Raw genomic sequence first — 13426 nt, 5'->3', positions numbered from 1 at the left:
TTCCTGGAGAGATTCTGTCTTCACATTTTCATAGAGATGACAACATGATGACAACATGTTGTCAGGAAATCTGGGTTCAAATCTTGGCTCTACCACTTAAACTATGACTTTTGTGACATTAGTCAAGACATTTCACCTCAATGGACATCACTTTCCTCATCTGTAAAAGAAGGAGCTTGGACTTAACCTTTAAAGTCCCTCTCTGCTTTAAATCTGTGATCTTATGACAGGTGAGTTATGCTACATGGATAAATTTGACCTGGGCTGAGTCACTGCTCTCAGAGAGCCACCAGGTGCTCCTAGGAAGGAAGGGAGTGGAAACAAAGATGTTGGAAATCAGAAGTGATGCCGTATTGTTGTGGAGGTACTGCCTGCCCTGGGAATCCAGCTCCCAAAAGACTGGCAATGTGTTCTTTTCATTTAACATCACTTTTAAGAGAGGGTGTTAGAAAAATGGAGTCCTTAAATAGGCACAGTAACCTTCAGTTATTCACAAATGTTTCCCAATCCTATGATGTCCCCCAATCTGATCAGTTCCCAGTATTCTTCTCCATCTCACTATTCCCCACAACTGGGAAGGCTCTGGAATCTGACATTATACCCTTTCCCAGGATCCAGACATAAACAAAAAACAAAACTTAAATATTTTATGTGTAGTAGATGCTTCTGTTGCAAGCAAGTCTTTTTATGTTAAGATTCTGACATATCAGGGAAAGAAAGACAAATCAGTAAGGACAGATTCTTCTACATGGGAGCCTAGTTAAAATAGTTTTATTACTGGATCTCTGATATAAAGAAATGGAGTAGAAAGAGTGCTGGATTTGAGTAAGAAAATTTGAGTTGAATCCCAGCTCTGCTACTTTCTAGCTATGTGGCCTTGGAAAAATCATTTTACTCAAAAGCCTCAGTTTCCCTAGCTATAAAATGAGAGATTGGATGAAGGGATAGCTAAGGTCCCTTATCCTTTAAATCTTGAAACTTCTGATGAAGTGTGTAGAGTATTATTACTCCTAAGGTACAGGGAAGGTGTTATGTTTGAAAATTCTGGAGAATCCTCCTCTGGGCATTATTCCTTCTCCAATTGTCACCACCCTCCCCACCCTCGTTAGAGTTCTTGAACCCGATTACTTTTCCAGCTTGATAATTCATAACTGTTTATGGATTCTTGTAAAGAATTCCCCTTATGTAGATTTGTTAGTTAATGATATGGAAAGGGACAAAAGAGAGGGAAAAATTTGACCATGAGAAATTTTATTAGGAGATTTTATTATGTGTCTCTGTGAGGAAAAGACCAACAACCACATACAAGCTTACAAAGATGGTTATCCTTCAACACGCTCACTGTGTGAATGGGACCAAAGTAGCCTCACCATCTAGGCTATTTCTTGAAATATACACAATGAAGGGAGAAAGTCCTCAAGAACAATCTTCAACAGGAAACATTGACAAATGTTATAAATCTAGGCTTTTTAGTGCAAGTCAACAATGATCCTGACCTGCAGTTTTTAAAGTGAAAATAGATTAGCACCATCATATTTGCCTTCCCAAGTTTTAGTGGTCTTGACCAGCAATGACAAGAAAGTATAGAAGCACCTTTGAAAAAATAGAATCAAATCCATTAATAAAATGAGTAGCGTAAAAAGAGGGGCTGCCACTCAATCCTTGCACTAGCCTGTACTTTGTCCACTACCCATCGGCACAGAACTATACCAGTTTTATGAAAAGAACAAACAATTTATAAATCTCTCAAATGCATATAAAGCTTTGTTTGTTCACTTGTTTTTGTTTTTGATGAGACAGCTAATTCATCCCAGTTTCTGTCCAAGATGAGGTAGTTGAAACAGGGACGTCCTTTCTAGCTTTTTGTTTTTACCATCTCAGAAAGGAGGATAAATTGTTCATGCATGGGGTATTCAGTGCCTTGAAATTGGGGCAGCATTCAAAGACTGGAACACAGAATTGTTGTAAGACTGTTGAAGTTTATTATAGCACCACTGAGACATTTTGAAGATGGAATTGGTAAAAAAAATAGAGCCAAAAGCATTTGAATTGTATTTGGTGTACTAGCAAAACAAAAATGATCCCTTTCTGTCAAATCATCTTTTTTTTTTCCAGAAATTTTGGAAATAAATAACTGGAATACAGTTGTTCACCTGTATTGGTTGACAAGATTAAACAAGAGGAACACAGTTGGAGTGTGGGTTTGTTTGCTGGGCTTTCAAAGAGAACAAGTTCCTTAGTTTACAAAAAGCAAACAGGGCCAATGTCCGCACCAAATTCTTGATCAGGACCACCAATATCAAAGGGAGCAATATCGATGATGGGCAGTCTCGAAGCCTTGCGTGTTCGGTATTCAAAGGACTGTTTTACCCCATTCCCCAGTGTGTTTCTGTGGGAAAAAAAGGAGCAAAAGAGAGGAAAGAACAGCATTAATGATGTGAAAGTCAACAGTATTTCATAAGTTGCTTAGATATGGAGAAATAGTCCCCGTGGCATTTCACTGGTTTACTTGGGACCTGCCATGAGAAGCTTTGAGTTCTCCTTGTTGAGGATACAATTTTTAATATAAAATGGGATGCTTGAACGTTTTAGATTTTAGAAGGCATGGTTCTGAATTCTCCCAGAGATGCCGAACTTATTGTTGTGACCGTGATAGGACTTGGTAGTTTTGCTTATTACATATTTACACGGGATGTATTTTAGATGTGAAGAATAGTTCTCCCTCCATTCATAGATGAATTGAGGGATAACAGGAAAGCATATTCTTGTGCTTAAGCTGCCTTGTAAATTAAGTAGTCTTCTAGAGCAGAATTCTAAACGCTATACAAAGAATATTTAAATTGTTCACTTACACTGCAACCATCTTCCAGAACTGTGTATGTGAATTTACTATTTCCTTCAGCCTTGAATTCACCATCATTGGAACCCATCAACTTCAGAGCTTTCTTTACGTTCCCACTGGCTTGATCCATATAAGCAATGCTGTTCTTGCAATGATATGTGATGTTCTGTGAAGCACGACTGGAAAGAAGTCTAAGGAATGCCAATTGAACTTCGAGAATGTCTTCAGGAAGCTTGGGATTACCATAGCTAAACTGTGGTAGAAAAAAGAAAGAAAATTAACCAAGAGTTCAAAATAGTTCTAGTTCTTGAGATTGACTTGGAATCTGTAGGAATATATCTATATTTACTAGCAAGTCACTCACAGTGGAAGAAGTGGAAGAAATAAGAAATGTTACCTATAGAAAACAATAGCTCTCCCTCTCTCTCTCTCTCTCTCTCTCTCTCTCTCTCTCTCTCTCTCTCTCTCTCTCATCTATTTATGGGTATTCAGTGGTAGGATTCATGGTGTAGGACCAGTCTTAGAGTTAGGAACACTTAAATCATGTCAAAACCTCTTAGTGCCAAAAGACTATACTTTAAACATATGAAGTACAGAGGACATGCTGATAAGAACAGTGGAGGAGATTTCCATGCCAAAATAATTCCTATAAAATATGTTGTCAAAGCAAAAATATGTATGTATCAGAAATTTTTAGTAAATATGTTTCTATCATAAGAATGAATGATTGAGTTAATGTAATTCTTAAGCTGATTTTACCCTGATAAACATGTAGCTAAATGAAAACTCCTCAGTACTATCTCATCATTTAGAATACTCATCTCATTAACTTAAGAGGAAACATGGTATAGAGGATAGAGGGCTAATCTCTCATGACCTACATTCAAGCTCGATCTCTGATATATTAGGCCAGGCTACATGGTCCTAGGCAAGTTATCACTCCAGATGACCCTGTAAATCCTATAATTATGGATCTGCAGTGATAGAGGAAGTTTAATCACTGAGAACTCCCTATGTTAAGAAATCACAGGTCCAGATACTACCTTTTAACCCTTCCCTAGGGGCAGGAAGGTGGTACAATGCCAGGGAATGGAATTCAGAAGACCTGAGTTCAAATCCAGCCTCAGACTCTTACTAGCTGCATGACCCTGGGCAAATCACTCAACCCGTGTTTACCTCAGGTTTTGCACCTATAAAATTGGGATAATAATAGCACTTACCCTCCCAGGATTGGTTGGATCAAATAAGAGCATAATTATAAAGCACTTAGCATAGTGCTTGATACGTAGTAAGGTGTGATATAAATTTTAGCTTTTACTATTATTGTTAAAATTGGTAAGTAACCTTGTTTTGCACATACTTGATAAATATTTGTCAAATTGAAGAAAAGGGAAGTTGAGAGCATTAGTAGGGAATAGTTTATCTTACTGGAGGCTAATAAAAACAATCTTCCTCCTTACCTGGAAACCACCATTCATGGACTCTCCAACCAAATGTATTTCTTTTCCCCTTTGGAATCTGTCCACCAGTTCTTCCGTGAACATTCTTGGGGCTGGCATCTATACATGTTTCACCGGTGTCCATATTACAGTACGCTTGGATAGCATCCATCTTGCAACCTTGGTTAGGATCAACCCAGTAAAGTCCTGAACATACACAACATAGAACAATGGTTAAGAAGTTAATTTGGAATATCCATTATTTCATCTAGGTTGAAAGTTTGTTTTTCTTTCAAATATAGCAATCCATTCTTAAGGTTGACCATGTGAGAAAGGAATCTGAGCTTCACATGAGATTATTTGATTGATTATTCCATGTACTGATATTTTATAGTGTAAAGATCTGGAAAAAACTTAGTTTCTATTAATTAAGTACAAAGCTAGATTAGTATGTTTCCTGTCAATATAAGTATTATGAGAGGCTGACTGTTCATCTGACAAGGACACCATAGAGTGAATTCCTGCATTAGGTAGGGAGATGGACTCTAGTTCAAGTTCTGAAGTTCTTTTTACACTAAACTTCTATGAGTCTATAAGGAAAGTGTCAGATTCATAGAAAAACTAATATCCTGATACCTTGACATGGTTTTAATACCATATATATTAATTTTGATGATAAGACCAAGGTGATTAGAACAGTTATTTTTCATAGCCATCTTAACTCTTGGGGGATTAATAATAATTAATGTTTCCCTTCCATAAAGTAGTTTGGAAAGAGCATTATTACAAGACAGTTCAAGTTCATTTTCTACTAAATTCCTTTAAGTTTTACTTGTATATTATCTCAGTTTCATTTTTTACTTCTTAGAAAAAAAATGATCCACTTTATAGAGGGATGAAGTATGCTATTTTCACATTTGTTAAATTTACCCTTGCAATGAAAGCCAATTTCCATTCCAATACACATACCACTCTTGAGTTCAGGATGGCAGAATTTCAGGTCACGGCAATTACGTGCAGGATTTTTTCGTGATCCATCAGGACTAATGATGCTTTCTATCTGTCCATTCATTGATTTGAGTGAGGACAAAATCTCTTCAGTGTTGACTGCAGGCTCATCTCCATAATATGGGGCAGCTTTTTTCTTGTGAAGGTCCAAAGGAAGCAGCAGCACCACCACCACAGCAAGGACCAGGGGCACCAGGTGGGCCAGGAGGACCTGGTTTCCAGGATGACCAGGAGAGCCCTAAGAAATGAGCAAAGTGTGGACAATGATAAAATGTTAATTGTTTTCTTGGAAAAGCTATAAGGAAAGAGTTCATAAGATTCCCTGGAGAAGATAACTTAAAAAATGGAGAGGCATGGTCATGGAAAGGAAACTGGTTTCAAATTTGAACCCATAGAACTGGGTTAAAACCTGCTCTACTACTTAGATACTACCTTGTTACTTTAGGCAAGAAATTTAACTACTCTGAGCCTCAGTTTCCTCATATAGAAAAAGAAAGAATGAGACTAGATAGTTTCTGAGGTGCTCCCAGGTCTAAATTCAATGATTCTAGTAAGGTAATTACTTAATACTTTTTTAGCTTGTTTTAAATAAAAGTTTATCATTAAGGAGATAAATATTTCTTATGACTGTATTTCAAATGTAAAGATATCATGATACAAAATGGAATGCTTTTTGCCTCATCCTTTGTATTGTCTTGTTTCCAAGATAATAACTAAAAAGACATCAATCAGAAAAAGATTTAAATTTAAAAAAAATTAAATAGCAAAATATTACAAAAAAGTTAAAGGAAAGGGAAAATTGAAAACTATGTACCAAGCAAATTCCAGGTCTAGCAAACTTAATGCTACTCTCAGATTACTTATTTTTTTTTTAAAAGAAAAAAAGGCCCAAATAATATAAATACTTTTAAAACAACATTTTGTAGACCTGGGTGTGGAGAATTTTCTTTCTTTTGGTTAGTGGAAACCTGAGGAACAGAATTCTAATGCAGATGTATTTTAGGGAATGAACAATGGACCAAGACACTTGTGACCTGGTCCTAATTCTGTCACTGCTTTTAAAATACAGGAACAGCCTCTGCTACAATGGTAGGAAGATCAAAAGAAGCACTGTACAAAAAGAATTCCATAAACTACAAAGTACGCACACATACATACACATATACACACATGCATGTATATCTATACCCTTATCTATCTACATTACAGCATTATCATTATCCCAATAATTCTCAGCTGTGTTTATACATTCATATTTACAGGAGATAGCATGGTGCTACGGTGGGTAGAGCAATAGCTTTGGAGTCAGGAAACCTAGAAGTCAACTCCATCTTCTGACAGTTATGAGTCACATGACCCCGAACAAGTAATCAAGTCACTTAACATCTCTGTAAAGTGGGGAAAATCATAATTTTCATGGGTTGTCATTATAAAAATTAAACAAGATAAAATGTGTAAAACACTTTGCAAATCTTAAAGTGTCATATTATTGGACATCATAGACAGTTTAATTTTTTAAAAAATTAAAGGGCCAATATATACTTGTTATTTTGAAGAAAACAACTGGTGGCTTTTTTAAAAAAAATTCAACCATTTGTTTTAGTACTTTTGTGGTAAGTCAATATATATTTCCTAAAGTCATGGTGGTGGCTACAATCCTCAATCTTATTATCTAATTCTAAGCTATAAAAAGCAATATTATTTTTACTGATTTAAACCTGTGCTTTATTAACAGAAATAATTTTGGTATCCTAAAAAATACAGATTCAACTTCATATTTCTAATAGCGGGTGAAAGGGAAAATAACAATTAAAATGTGCATGTAAATAATTGTCTCCTTACATCTGACCCTCTTTCTCCTCTGTTCCCTCGGGGGCCTGGAGGACCAAGGGACCTGCATGTCCACTTGCTCCATCTTTGCCAGGGGGTCCATGGGGTCCAACAGGCCCTAAACAAGATTCAAAGAAACAATTATCAAAGCCATAGAAATACATACAATAGATATGAAAATGGAAATGGACAAAATTAATCATGAGAAACCTTTTTCAAATGGATTTATATTATCTCATTGTAATCTCACCAACTAAGTAATTTTCTTCATTTTAAAATAGCCTTGTAAAATTTTCAACATGTAATCCTCTCTCAGTATTACTCACTCGGGGGCCTGCAGGTCCTGGACTGCCAACAGCACCTTGGTGACCAGGTGCACCCTGAAAAGGTAGGATAGTTTGAATATTAGTTAAGAAATTCTTAAAAGTTCCAAAAGTCATCATTGATCACATGAGATTCATTGTCATGGTCATGATAATTTAAAGTGTTCCGTTTTGCTTCATCTTTTATTTTCTTTATTTATTCAAGTTAACTCTATAAGATAGAGTATCTCTAACATCTACCTGGAGAAGCTGAGAATTTAGTCACGTCTTCATTGAAAAGTGTATACTTCCTTCTTACCTTTAACTCACTTTTAAAAGAAAAATGAAATCCCCAAAATTTATTTCCTAGTCTAGAGTTTTCTTTATTAATTTTAAAATATGTATATATACCCATTTGCTAATTAATATCATGGTCAGAGTCAACAAAGTCAACAAGCATTTATTTTGCATTTGTTACAGCCCAGGAACTGGGGATACAAATGTAAAAGATGTCTTTGCATAACAAAGACATATAATTTAAAAACTACTTTCTTACATAAATCCTGTGAATTATTTACCTCTAATCACCAAATTAAATGAGGAAGCTAACCAATTATATGAAAACAATACAAAATATACATTTCTTCTCCTCTAACTCCTGTACTAGAGTCTCATGTACCGAAATGAATTAAGTTATACTATTTAAAATAAATGTAGTTACATCTCATTGGATGTAATACAGCCAAAAAGATGAATTATTCAGGTATTTTCCTTTTCTCTGCAATAATAACTTGTTCATGTGATGAGTTGTGATGCTAAATGGAAAATGAATCACATTGGTAGTTTTTAAGATAGATGAATAATACCGAGACCTTTAATGCCTGGGAGTAAGGAATGAAACACATTGTAAGATAAGACCAACTACTAAGCTTAACATAAAAATTTGTTACAAAAATTAGCACTCTAAGTGGCCTTGTTTTAACTAACAAAGAGACCTTAAAGAAGTCTAGATACTTACTGAGGAACCTGGTGGGCCAGGAGTCCCAGGGAAACCACGATGTCCTTTGATGCCATTACTGCCTCGTTCTCCAGGTTCACCTTTGTCACCACGTGGTCCTTGAGCACCCTGTAGAAATACATAGCGAAATAATATTATAGACTTGCTTTTGCAATAATTAATAAATTTGATTTAAAATAGGCTCTGTTATCTGATATTCTATTACTAGAACATGGTCAAATAACACTTCTGCACAGTGATAGAGTAACAATAATTGAAGCTTAAATGATAATTCTTAGGTGCGCTGAAATCCTGAGCTGCCTTCTGAATCATCAAAGAAAAATTGAATTGTATTCTACATCATTCCCAATGTGAGTATATTATTATTCATTTTTCCAATCTGTCATATTTCCATTGGAATATTTTAATGACCACTTGAAAAAATGAACATCAACTATGTGCAAGACACACTTTGGAAGGTAGACTTCTTGAGGGTAAGAAGTTTTCTTCACTTGGGATTTTATATCCTTGGGATCCAAAACATATCACACCTTTCATAAATGCCTGCATAACTGCAGTCAATTGAAGGCACTGAATCAGTCATTATTTGTGTTGTTTTTCTAATCCATTTAACGCTGGAAATCCTTTTGTGGATTGTATTGTAACTGTCACCTAATAATTTTCAATCCCCTGACCAAGTCAGATAATAGAGTTTTCTGTTGCTTCCAGATGTAAAGATATCACTTACAGGAGCACCTCGAGCACCAGCAGGACCTGGAGGACCACCAGGACCAGCAGGACCCTAAATTGAACAGAGAAGATATTAGTTCATATCATTTTTAAATGCTGAGATAGAAAACTCTATTTTAGTGCTTTCACATTTTGTAAAGAAACTTCATTTTAAGAACCTCTTAAACTATTCCTATACCAGGTAAGATAGTTGTAGTGCCCTTTTCTACTTCAACCTGGGCTCAACGTTGGTAATCAGAGTCTCACTTTGAATTGCTGAATAACATCAATATATCCTAGTCAGTGAGTCAGGAAGACCTCAGTTAAGTTCTGCTTTTGACTTATACTAGCTGCAGGACCATGGGCCCCTTCAGTGAGAGAGGCAACTCTCTAACATAGAATTCCTGATAGGTATCCCTGGATGGATCTCCCATACCAGGAAATCACCTAAACACACAAAATCACAGTTCTAGACCAAAAAGAAAAATGCCAATGGGATGGCTTTTAACTTGTTTCAAACATCTATTTGAAATAACCATTTATTACTTAATTGACAGAGTTCTGTGTAGAGTCAGGAAGATCTGGATTCAAATCTTTACTCTGCCACTAGTTGTGTGACCATGAGAAAGTCACTTAAACTGTTTAAGTCTTAGTTTCCTCATCTATAAAATGAAGATAATAATGCCCATAGTAACCACTTCACCTTAGAGTATGCATTAAGCTAGGCTTGCAGAAAAAAAAATGATGATTAATCCAGCTTTTAATTTACTAGAAACACAATTTTCTATTCCTTGGTATAATTATTATGTAATTTTGTATTTTGATAATAATTCCTCATGGAGTTCTGTCAGAAATTTCTGACTTGAAGTGGTCATTTCTCTACTGCAAAAGTGAGATTTTTATTTTAAAAAAGATATATCCCTTCCTCTACTTGCTGAATAAGTGAAGAAATTTCAGAATCTGAGATTCTTCCATTTACTGATATCTGTCTATCTATCTATCTATCTATCTATCTATCTATCTATCTATCTATCTATCTATCTATCTAGAAATTCACATAAACAAAATACAAAATAGAACTGATCCAATTTGAACTTACAGATTCTCCTCTATCTCCACTTTTTCCAGCTGGACCAGTGGGGCCAGGAGGGCCAGGATGTCCAGGAGAGCCAGGAGATCCAGGAGGACCACCTTCACCACGGTCACCCTGTAAACAAATTCACAACAACTCCAGATTAAATGTAACATAGTCTGTATTGAATTAACCTCCCAATCATCCATCTATCCCTTCAGCAATCAAACGTATTTGCTGAACATCTACTATAACCAGACATTCTGCTAGGTACTGGGCATGCAAGTATGAACAACGAAACAATCTCTACTCATAATGAGTATTCATTATAATGGGGGAATACTAAGTACATATATAAATATGTACACTATAATATAAAATGAATGAATATAAATATATCCCAAGTCATTAAACTCAGAGTAGTTTGGGAGAGAGAGGATTCCCAGTTAGGGGAATCAGGACAAGATTTATTTAGAAGGTATTGCTTGAGTTGTGTCTTAAAGGATGAGAGGGGCTCTATGAGGCAGAGGTCAAGAGAGAATACATTTCAGGCACAGAAGCTGTGTTCCCTGTGCTCTGTTTGTCTTTGAAAGTTAAACACAGGAGTTTATATTTTATTTTAGAGGCAATAGGAAGCCACTGGAATTGCTTGAATAGCAGATTAATGTAAATTATTTTGTCAAGACCATGTAGGGTAGATTGGAGTGCTGAGAGACTTGGAGAAAAGATAACAGTTGCAATAATCTAGGCAAGAGCTGATGACAACCTAAATTAAGGTAATAACAACATGAATAGAGAAAAAAGATTGGGAGGAAGAGATGATATAACGTTCGAAGGGCAAGATTAGACAACTGATTTGATAAGTGGGATAAAGGAGGTAGAGGATTCCAGGATAATACTGGAAGTATGAACCTAAGAAAATAGGAGAGTGGTGCTGCTGACAGGAATGGAGAAGTTTCGGAGTCAAGAGGGTTTGAAGGAAAATAACGAGTTTGGTTTTTGACTGTTGAGAGTTGGGTTTGAGATATCCTCAGGACATCCATTTTGAAATGTCAATAGGAAATTGGTGATGTGGTACTAAAGTTCAAGGGAGAGATTGAGGTTGGACATATGGATCTGGCTGTTATTTACATAAAAATGATAAACCCATGGAAGCCAGTGAGGTTACTGAAAGAGAGTATAAAGTGAGAAGAGAAGAGCGCCCAGGATACAGCCTTGAGAATGACCTTCACATAGGAATTGTGATGTGGAGGGTAAGCCATCAAGGAGATTGAGAAGGAGTAGAAAGAGAGGTGGAATTTGCACCTGGAGAGAGCAGTATTTCAAAAATACAGAGAACAGAGAGAATGCAGGAAGAGAGAGTGTTCAACAGTGTCCATTGGGGTAGATTGGAGGAGAAGGATTAGAACTGAGAAAAAGATCATCAGATTTAGAAATTAGGAGATCATTGATAAATTTAGAGAGTGTGCTTCAATTGATCAATGAAATCAAAAGTCAGATTGCAAGGGTTGATGAGAAAATGAGGGTGAAGCAAGTGAAAGAAGGTAAAATTGGCAGAATTTCAAGGAATTTGACTAAGAAAAGTAGAAGAGATATATTTCTTTTTGAAAGATCAGAAATTGTTTTACTGTCTTCATTGATGAAAAAAATTACAGCATTTCAAATGTTTATTCAAACAATAATAGTAGCAAAGGATGATAGCTTGAGGGCATGGTAGGGCCTAGTGAGAATTTTTTAGAATGGGAAATTTTGACATGTTTTATAGGCAGTAGGGAAGGAATCAGTTAAGATAGAGAGAGGCTGAGGATTAGAGAGGGAAAAGAGAATGACTGAGGTTGAGAACATGGGAAGGGATGGGATCAAGTACAAATATAGAAGGGTTGGTCATAACAAGAGGGGCCATTTCTTTTTCAGAGATTGAGGAAAAGGAGGAGCAGTCCTTCTGAGGATACCAGAGACCCTTCAAATTGTACCTTGCCACCAGGAGCACCATCACGGCCTGGCTGCCCATCTGATCCAGGATTTCCCTAATGAGGAAAGATCAAGAGAATTAAAACTACTTGAACCTATCAACATATTAATAAAGTCACCACTATAACTTAAGAGATGAAATCAGACAAGCAAGCATTTCAGCACCTTCCCTGTCTCCTGAGAGTTGCTGTACCCCTATGCCCTTCTAACATTTTATATTATTCTTTGAAGGATCCCTTTTAAATGAATGATCATGAATATAGATCATGAAGCCCAAATCAAATTGTACCACAGAAAATTGCTTTCATTAAAAAAGAAAGAAAAGAAAAGAAACGAAAAGAGGAGAGAGAGAGAGAGAGAGAGAGAGAGAGAGAGAGAGAGAGAGAGAGAGAGAGAAAGGCAGGCAGGAAGGAAGGAAGAAAGAAAGAGAAAGAAAGAAAGGACAATATAGTCATATGGCTTTATCTAGATTACTGAAATCTCAACTGAGGTATACTCATAAAGGCCAAATTGGCTGCCGTTGAAAATCAGGTTGATTGAGGCTAAATTGATTGTACCATGGAAACTCTGTTGAAGAATTAACTTACATCTCTGCCAGGTTCCCCAGGCATCCCACTTAAACCAGGGAGACCTTGTGGACCCTGAGGACCACGTTCTCCATTTTGACCACTGGGTCCCGGTTTGCCATCTTCACCCTATTTGGAGAGAAATAACAAACTAATTTTTATTCCATCCTTAACCTGGTCAAAAATGAGGCACTGCAGGTCCAGTCTGGTTTCTTGTTACTTTTTCTTCCTCTCTCTTCTCAACTGAACTATGATATCTAGAACTAGGGTGACTACTATGCAACTAATAGGCCAGATGTGGCATATCCAAATCCAAGGTACATTCTGCCTGAGATATTTTTGCAAAAAGAAAAAAAACCACTTAATTTCTGATATAAATGAGCTAGGATTCAAGAGGACCTATGTAATCATGATGCTCTTGTGTAACTGACAGCTACTGGATGTTGCCATGTAAACAGGTCTGAATCACTTGATAATTAGCATTTTATAAAGATTCTTAGATACACCTCTTCTCAGCCTACTTCTTTGCTGGAAGAGCTCTAGGAGTGAGTCAGTTTCCTTCTTTCCCATACCTCTACATGACAAATTGAATTCAATTTACCAAATTGAGAAAATAAGCTTGGCTATGTTAAAAATGAAGGGATATCCTGAAGCTAAATGCTTTGCTTAT

The 13426-nt window shown here is 36.3% G+C and overlaps 1 protein-coding gene across 1 annotated transcript in view; it reads right to left on the bottom strand.

The window, feature by feature from the left end:
- Window positions 1–1249: 1249 nt before the first annotated feature.
- Window positions 1250–13426, bottom strand: part of LOC118838709 (collagen alpha-1(III) chain-like) — a 65994-nt gene continuing 53817 nt past the window's right edge. Inside the window, 11 exon segments of the mRNA XM_036746070.1 lie at window positions 1250–2358; window positions 2360–2389; window positions 2853–3095; window positions 4303–4331; window positions 4334–4381; window positions 4384–4488; window positions 5251–5417; window positions 5419–5506; window positions 5509–5527; window positions 7132–7178; window positions 7181–7237. Coding sequence (XP_036601965.1) covers window positions 2242–2358; window positions 2360–2389; window positions 2853–3095; window positions 4303–4331; window positions 4334–4381; window positions 4384–4488; window positions 5251–5417; window positions 5419–5506; window positions 5509–5527; window positions 7132–7178; window positions 7181–7237 — 950 coding nt within the window. The 3' untranslated portion in view covers window positions 1250–2241.

The sequence above is a fragment of the Trichosurus vulpecula genome, chromosome 2, assembly GCF_011100635.1.
Source record: "Trichosurus vulpecula isolate mTriVul1 chromosome 2, mTriVul1.pri, whole genome shotgun sequence".
NCBI classification, from domain to species: domain Eukaryota; kingdom Metazoa; phylum Chordata; class Mammalia; order Diprotodontia; family Phalangeridae; genus Trichosurus; species Trichosurus vulpecula.
This window is presented reverse-complemented; position numbering and strand designations above follow the sequence as displayed.